Consider the following 8,745-nt stretch of genomic DNA (forward strand, 5'->3'; position numbering starts at 1 on the left):
CATGTCTGCTATTGAAAACCCAACATGGCACTAATTATGTCCTGAATGCACTACCTTTGTCATAGTAAACCCACTGATTTTGTCCCCAGGCTCAATTGATGGATGAGAATATAAACTCGCAACCATAGGAATACAACACAATATTCAGACTGACGCTCATGTAGTTAGTTATGACGTACACTAGCAGTCGTCCAGTAATCACAATGGATGTATTCATGTAGCCATTTCTATTTACAGAAGTGTTCTGAAACGGGCTTTATCGACCAGTGCGTTTTTGTATTGACTGGGGCCACAAGCCAGGGGCTCGTAGCTCTGACGTCATCAGTGCCAATGTGTCATTCGCTTTCGGGCTCCAGGAGGTTGATCTGACTCCCTCCGCGAAGAGACGGCGCGCAGGAAAGCAGTGAGATCGAAACATCCTGTAAAACAGAACTAACGTAAACAAATGAAATATACAGCATTTTATTATTGTTTGTCAGTAAAAATCTAAATTTTGCTACGGCTAGCTTGCAAACAGTTGCGAGTATTTCAATTGAGGAGCAAGTCGACGTCGGTCTGGTCAACTTGGATAGCTAGCAGTTAGTTTACACGGCTAACGTTAGGCCTAGCGTGAAGCTATCCACCACAGGAAAAGCAACATACGAAGGTAAGGGAAGTTATTTTTGCGAGATTTTACACAATACCATTATTGGATATGTGGTATTTATCGGGCAAAGATGGCCATATGATAGCCAACTTTAGCGTTCCTAGCTAACAAACCATCTAGCTAACGTTCGCTATTTTAGTTTGTTGGCCGCTAACAAGCTAGCTAACGTTATTTAACTTGCTTCTATTTCATCTCTATAACACACACTACGTAGAACACACGCCTAACGGTATATACCAGCCAATGTACAGTTAACTAACGTTACTGGCTAGGTAACTAGAGCTAACGTTTGAAACAGTACAGGCCGGAAACGGCTCAAATTATGTAAACATTGGTGCACGCTTGTGAACGTGATGGCCGAACCAGCAAGTATTGGATTATACAGTGTGCAGAGTTTGCTCCGTACTAGTCCTGAAAAAGGTTTTCAAATGATCAATTTCGCACTATTATTATGTTGGATACATTTACGTTACTGTTAGTTTAGTATCTCAGTTAGCAGTGATGAAGATACTAGTACTTACTTTAGGGCCTGATACAGAACTATTCCTAGTCTGTGATGAGGAAGAGGGTGGTTCAGGTACCCTTCCTGAAACTGTTTTATTCCCGTAGGAATGAGTGATGACCTCTGTTGTGGTGGCAGATGGTGGAGGGAATATGGTGGAGTATGTCACTGTCATGGAAGAGACTGAGCAGGTAAGATAGTATCACCAGGATTACCCTAATGGCCCGTCCGGTGAAGGAAAGGTGGCCTATTTGGAAAAAGTATATGACAAACAGTGGCACTCTGAATAACCTAAAATGATAACTCCCAAATAGTTTTTTCACAGTCAGGCTAACCCAAACTTCTGTGCAAGTAGGCTAATAATTGGCCTACTATTGAAACAGATGAATAAGGCTGTCAACTGAATCAGAAATTCACAGGTCTAAGTTATTGTCTTTAATTTTTATTCAGGTTTTCTCTCACGCTAATAGAAAAACAAATTTGGATGTTCCAAGCCCACAATAATGCTTAAACCATATCAGGAGACTACTTTGAGGTCTGAGAAAAATCAAAGAAATATAGATTTGAGTCTAGTTACTCTTTTATATTAAACTGCACAGGCACCTAGCACTGTTTGGTTATTGGTGTTTCTGTAGCGCATGAGATGGAGTTTGCAAAACAAATGGCCACTGGATTGATGCGAATAATCATGATATCATTCTGGGAGGTAGGCATAATCTACTTTGTAGCGAGTTAACATTTAATTAAGGTTTTTGGGAAAGCCTTTCCATCTACCAGAAGACTGTTAGCATTACTATATGTTTCCTGTTCCTGAATTGTTTGAAACCTGGTCGTTTTACTTCATATTCTGAGGCATGTCTTACCTTGCTTAGGCATGTTTAATCTATAGCCAAAACCTCACCATAGAAACGTGGAGGCAATTATTTTATAAAGACTTCATGTGCACTCGCTTGTTCTATTGGCTCTCAAATCAACGTTCTTTCATTGTTTAGCAGACAAAGGCATTATGCTAGTCATATTAGCAACCCATGATAGTTGTTGCATCTTTAGATCTACCCTCTTTCTAAATTTCTAGCTGATATTTACATCTCTGTTCATATTTTCCCACAAATTTCATTTTGGAACATTTGTCCGTAGGCCTACCGCCATGTGCACATTTAATAGTTGATAAACATTTTAAGCTAAACATTCTGACCTGTTCCATCAGCCTTATTAATTAATACAGCGTATACCTCCACTACACTACTTTGATACTCATCGTGGGGATTAAGACATGAGTATACGCAATGCCCACTGAAAAATAAGTTAGTATACGACCTATACCCAACACTGCCTGGCCCTAACCTTCCCCATACAAAAAGGTATTACACTTGCTATACCAGCGCAACCCAGAAGCCCATTCTAAATGTAAAGCAGTAGGACCACGGCTGATCACAATATTGTTCATGTTGATGAGAAGTGAACCAATAAATAACTTGTTTGTCTGGTGACCACGGCATCTCTGTCCTGCAGTTTTGTGGAGTAGATAATTAAATGTTCAAACATACACACAATGAATTTTTCAGCTTGCGCCTCCCTCGATGTGTCTCTCTGTCCTGTCTCCAGAGTGAGGAGGGGGAGGTGGTGCAGGAGATAGTGGAGACGGTAATAGGGGAGGATGGGGAGGAGTATCCTGCTGTGGTGGTTGAGGAGGTACCCAGTGCCCAGGTGGAGCAGTGCTACGCTGCCCAGGTGCTGGTCTACGATGACGGGACCTACCTGATGCAGGACGTGGGAGACGAGCAGGAGGTGGTCACAGAGGTGGTGGAGACAGGTGAGAGGGCTGCAGGGGAAGAGGTGGGGGTACAGGGTTGGACAGTGACGTATTTCAGCAGTGAGATTGAGGGTTTGGATTGTGTCGATTGAGAGAGACATGCAAGGGTTGGATGCTTAATCATCGCTTTAGAGAGGTAGGCAAGAGGAGTGTGTGTGTTAGACATAACTTAGCTCCTTAAGAGTTGACATTGCCACAGAGTAGTAGTGGGACAGTGTTGTTTCCATCCTTGACTATCTCAAGAAAGGATGGTGGTGTATAAGCTGAGCCCATTGGAAGAATGACAGAAGCCAATGATGCTTGAGGGAGTGGACAGTTTTATTGGATGTTGACCAATGACCACCCTAAAGATGAAACTACTTCTGTAGGCCGCAGTTGCTATGCACGATCAAACGTGGAATGGGAGGAGGGTCGTAAAGGGGAAAAAAGTGTGATAAAGGCTACACAGTTTACTACCCTTTTCTCAAAAGTACAGGTTTACTTCGCCTCACCCCTCATTTCTTTACAGAAAGACAACAGCTGTCTTGCCCAGCTAACTGTTTCCAAGGGGTATTGTTTGTGGTGTCTGTGGTTATAGGGCCCCAGCCATAGGGCGGTATGGTTAAATAATCATTGAAATAAACTAGTTGAATGAACATTACATTGACTTGAAATGTAGAATGGATTTTCACTTCTCTAACCTCTCTCCCTATCCTTCCTCCTCTTCCCTCATCGCCCCTGTGTTGTCATAGTAGAGGTGTCATCACACGGGGGCACCATGTGCTTTGATAAGACCTTCGAAGCGGCCGAGGCCCTTCTTCACATGGACTCCCCTAGCAGTTTCCATGGAGACCGCAACAACACAGGTAACCACTCAACCCCTCCCATACTGGCCTTGCTGGGGACGAGGCATTACAAGTGGGTAGGACATGATGCCGACTGTTTATTTTTTATTTTTGCCGTGTAACCTGTCAGTTACCATTTGCCAGTCTTGAGTTGACTCACTGCTCTGTGGTTGTAATAATGAGAACTATTGTCTCTGTGCATGTCTCAGTGGAGGACGTGATGATGGAGACGGTGGTGGAGGTGTCTACAGAGTGTGAGCCCATGGAGGAGGACAGCTTCCCTATACCCCCCGACTACGAGCCTCCCTCAGCCAAGAAGAAGAAAGGTCTGTCTCCGACACCAACCAAATGCTTTCGTACAATCTGTCTCTGTGTTGATCACCGTGTCCAACCTAGTATTAAAAGTTGTGTATTATAAATCAAATTTTAGTAGTTAAATGCGCCGAGCACAACAGGTGTAGACCTTAGTGAAATGGAGCCCCTAACCAACAATGCAGTTAAAAAAAATATGGATAAGAGATAAAAGTAACAAGTAATTAAAGAGCAGCTGTAAAATAACAATAGCAAGACTATATACAAGGGACTACCGATACAGAGTCAATGTGCGGGGGCACTGGTTAGTTGACGTAGTATGTACATGTAGGTAGAGTTATTAAAGTGACTATGCAGATATGACAACAGAGTAGCAGAGAGGGGAGGGTAGGGGCAGCAATGTAAATAGTCTGGGTAGCCATTTGACGAGATGTTCAGGAGTCTTATTGCTTGGGGGTAGAAGCTGTTTAGAAGCCTCTTGGACTTAGACATGGCGCTCCGGTACCGCTTGCCGCGCGCTAGCAGAGATAAGTCTATAACTAGGGTGGCTGGCTTTGACAATTCTTTGTGCCGTCCTCTGACACCGCCTGGTGTAGAAGTCCTGGATGGCAGGAAGTTTGGCCCCAGTGATGTACTGGGCCGTTCGCACTACCCTCTGTAGTACCTTGCGGTCGGAGGCCGAGCAGTTGCCATACCAGGCAGTGATGCAACCAGTCAGGATGCTCTCGATGGTGCAGCTGTAGAACCTTTTGAGGATGTGAGGAACCATGCCAAGTCTTCTGAGGGGGAATAGGTTTTTTCGTGCCCTCTTCACAACTGTCTTGGTGTGCTTGGAGCATTTAGTTTGTTGGTGATGTGGATACCAAGGAACTTGAAGCTCTCAACCTGCTTCACTGCAGCCCCGTTGATGAGAATGGGGGCATGCTTGGTCCTCTATAGGAAGTGTACTAAGTTGTTTTGTTTGTTTCCTTGCAGGTGGAAGGAAGTCAAAGACACAACAGCCTCAGCCTGACACCAACTGCACCATTGACCTGGGGATCAGGAAGAGACCCAGAGAGGGAAAAGGTACCCCACACAGCAGGGGCTAGGGTTTGTCAAGCCCATGAAGGGATGCTTCTCTACGTAGAGCAACTCAAGCTAGCAACTCACACAGGCTGATTCAGGAATCAGCCTGTGTGAGAGGTCCTCTATGAATGATGTTGGTCTTCTCTCTCCCTCCGTCCTCCAGGGAGCACCACCTACCTATGGGAGTTCCTGTTGGATCTCCTCCAGGACAAGAACACCTGTCCCAGGTACATCAAGTGGATGCAGCGGGACAAGGGCATCTTCAAACTGGTGGACTCCAAGGCGGTTTCCAAACTGTGGGGCAAACACAAGAACAAACCTGATATGAACTACGAGACAATGGGCAGAGCACTCAGGTAACCACGGGATACCATTCTGTTTGATAGGCAATTCCTCAATATGGTTAGTGAGTAAGGCTGGCTGTTGTTGACCCAACATATCTTTACTACTTTTATGCTAAGGAATGACTAATGACATTCTAAATTTGGTCTAGAATGCCTGTTTAAAATGCATGCATTTGACACTTTTAAAGTCCCCTTTTCAAAATACATGCTAGGCTGTGACACTTCTGTTAAATGACATCTTGGGTTGTATTTCCGCACGTATTCTGAGTGTAAGTGCAGTCGTCTGACTGGTAGGGTTGTCCCTGTCTAGGTATTACTACCAGCGGGGGATCTTAGCAAAGGTGGAGGGTCAGAGACTGGCTTACCAGTTTAAAGACATGCCCAAGAATATCAGGGTGATCGACGATGACGGGGATGAAGAGGGCGAGGAGGGTGAGGGGGAACCCTCTGAGCACCACCGGGCGGTCCAGACCCTGACCCTTGACCCTGCCACCTCCACCCAGACAAAGCAGAGCTACGTCACTGTTGTCCCCGCTGCGTCCGGCAACAGGTGAAGCATGATTAGTCATCAAATAATTATGCATGCTCTTTCTGTGTACATCTTCATACCAATGCACAGTGAACTTATTTGGACGGTTCATGAATAAATCTGTTTTTTGTTTCTGTCTGATGTACAGGACCATGCGTTTGGCCATGCCCATGGTCATGACGACGACGCTGGGTCAGATGACCCTCAACTCCTCCACCGTCTTCACCACCCAGGCTCCCATCACCCTGGGCAACGCCCACGCCAGCGGGCCCAAGCTGGTGATCCAGACCCTGCCCACCATGATGCCCTCCGGGGCCAAGAGCGGAGAGAAGATCACCATCATCACCATCCCGGCGGCCCAGCTAGCTCAGCTAACGCAGGGTAACCTCTCAGCCCAGCTCTCAGGCCAGCTAGCTCAGCTCATTCAGGCCAAACCAGTCACCCAGCTCATTCAGGCCAAACCAGTCACCCAGCTCGTGCAGGTCAAACCAGTCACCCAGCTCATACAGGCCAAACCAGTCACCCAGCTTGTGCAGGCCAAACCAGTCACCCAGCTCGTGCAGGCTAAACCCGCCACGCTTCAGATAATGCAGAAACCAGCCCCTCCGCTCATACTAGCAAAGCCTGTGAGACAGCAGCCACCTGTGGCCTCCCCTGTAGGTATACCACAGCCCCCTCCCTCCACTGCCATCACCACCCCTGTACCAACCCCCACTACACCCCCTGTAAAAGAGGCCATCTCACCCCCCACAGCCCTCCCAGAGTCCTCCCCATCCCCTCCTTCAGCGAGCACGGAGCCCTCCCAGTCCAGCCCGGAGGACCCCTCTGCCTCGGAGTCGACCCAGAACCCAGTGGCCCCTGAATCTTGAGAACTTGAGGCCCGAGGGCTACTGACTCCATATTGACACTGTTTGAAGTGGAGTCTTCACTTCCCATCCTTCTCTCACTGGGCAGTGGAGCTGTTGGACCATACAGAGTAGGAGAGCTCTGAACTGGACCTCAGTTGGAGCGCCTAGCTTCCAGGAAGCTAGTCTTCAAACTGGAGCTGCAGTGACCTCCGTATCAGAAAACCAGGAAGACACGAGAGGAAAAGGGACTTTGAATACATACTCTTTAGAAGTTCGTTGGAACTCAAACGACGGGCAAGCCTTAGATTGTAAATCGAAAATCCTTTTTTAAAATCAAAAACATAATATAAGGAAGGTCTTTGTGTAAAACCTTTTTGATACTCTGCAGCAGGTTACGTATGATGTATTCGAAGTTCGATGCAACTGCAGTTCTTTTGTATCATAGTTGGAATCTTTGCTTTGGCTTTACATCTGACTTTGTTGGTTCCCATTCTCAGTCTCTGTATGGCTATCAGGCAGTAGTACCCCGCAGCACTGTCCCGCAACACTCAATGTTCTTTTGTGTTTCTTTTTTTTTACTGTTCAGGAATGGGAGCGAAAGGATGTTTGTGTCAAGAAAAGACAAATCTAGATAGTATATTCCACATTTATGCTATTTTCTTGTACTCGCTGTATTGATGTAGATTTAAACTGAAATGTATTATAAAAACTAACATGAATAGAAACATCTCGTCTCAGTCAATGCTTGTTGGCACTGAATCGCTTTCAAATAGTTACAAATATTCAGTTGGATCTAGTTGGTCTTGTATACTGTACATTTATTGAAGCTTAGGTTTCTGTACGGCTGCAAGGCCTGGACCCTGACAAGCGTCTAAATGGTTGCTACACAAGGGGTCTGAAAGGTGAAAACGGTCCACCGGTCAAAACACCTGTATCCTCCTTAAACCAACCAGGTCTCGCAATTCTCACATTTGGTTTTACATAAATAGGGAAAATTAAAACTTTTTCTGCGTTATATTCATCTCCAGTATCCACTAAAACATCTAGATATGTGAAGATGGCACATTGTTTGTAGTAATAATAAAAAAATCTATTGACTCATTATTGGTTAAAAATCACACGATATGGTCATTGGAAACACTTATGTCCCCTTAAAAGTGCCTCTTTCACTCCGTGGCAAAAGTCCCTGTGAATATATGCTGACATAGCAGTATATGCCATCCTGCTGCTAATACTATTGTCTATACCAGGAGTTCTCAAACTTATACCAGCCTTGACTAGGCCATTCCAAGACATTTAAATGTTTCACATTAAACCAGTAGTGTTGCTTTAGCAGTATGTTAAGGGTCATTGTCCTGCTGGAAGGGGAATTTCTGTCCCAGTCTCAAATCTCTGGAAGTTTGAAACAGATTTCTCTCAAGAATCTCCCTGTATTTAGAGCCATCCATCATTCCTTCAATTCTAACCAGTTTCCCAGTCCCTGCCGATGAAAAACATCCCCACAGCATGATGCTGCCACCACCATGCTTCACTTTGGGGATGTGGTTCTCGGGGTGATGAGAGGTGTTGGGTTTGCACCAAACATAGGGTTTTCCTTGATGGCCAAAAATCTCAATTTTAGTCTCATCTGACCAGAGTACCTTCTTCCATATGTTTGAGGAGTCTCCTACATGCCTTTTGGCGAACACCAAACATGTTTGCTTATTTTTTTCTTTAAGCAATGGTATTTTTCTGGCCATTCTTCTGTAAAGAACAGCTCTGTGGAGTGTACAGCTTAAAGTGGTCCTATGGGCAAATACTCCAATCTCCGCTGTGGAGCTTTGCTGCTCCTTCAGGGTTATCTTTGGTCTCTTTGTTGCCTC

General features: G+C 45.4%; 1 protein-coding gene across 2 annotated transcripts; it reads left to right on the forward strand.

Annotated features, from left to right (window-relative positions):
* Positions 1-334: 334 nt before the first annotated feature.
* LOC135545884 (ETS-related transcription factor Elf-2-like) lies at positions 335-7,939 on the forward strand. 2 transcript variants are annotated; one of them, XM_064973840.1, is made up of 9 exons: positions 335-646; positions 1,256-1,339; positions 2,754-2,961; positions 3,693-3,806; positions 3,995-4,111; positions 5,073-5,162; positions 5,326-5,518; positions 5,817-6,056; positions 6,184-7,939. In XM_064973840.1, the coding sequence occupies exons 2-9, from the start codon at positions 1,265-1,267 to the stop codon at positions 6,902-6,904; spliced, it is 1,758 nt and encodes a 585-aa protein (XP_064829912.1). In that variant the 5' UTR covers positions 335-646; positions 1,256-1,264; the 3' UTR covers positions 6,905-7,939. The 2 variants fall into 2 exon arrangements, with proteins under 2 accessions (XP_064829912.1, XP_064829913.1); XM_064973841.1 differs by having other exon boundaries at positions 3,696-3,806; positions 6,184-7,938.
* Positions 7,940-8,745: the final 806 nt, after the last annotated feature.

Source organism: Oncorhynchus masou, chromosome 9, assembly GCF_036934945.1.
Source record: "Oncorhynchus masou masou isolate Uvic2021 chromosome 9, UVic_Omas_1.1, whole genome shotgun sequence".
NCBI lineage: Eukaryota > Metazoa > Chordata > Actinopteri > Salmoniformes > Salmonidae > Oncorhynchus > Oncorhynchus masou.

Coding starts and splice junctions, on each gene's coding strand:
- LOC135545884 (XM_064973840.1), top strand. CDS start 1,265: ATGACCTCTGTTGTGGTGGCAGATGGTGGAGGGAATATGGTGGAGTAT. Junction 3,807..3,994: donor TGGAGACCGCAACAACACAG/GTAACCACTCAA, acceptor TGCATGTCTCAG/TGGAGGACGTGATGATGGAG. Junction 5,519..5,816: donor ACAATGGGCAGAGCACTCAG/GTAACCACGGGA, acceptor GTCCCTGTCTAG/GTATTACTACCAGCGGGGGA.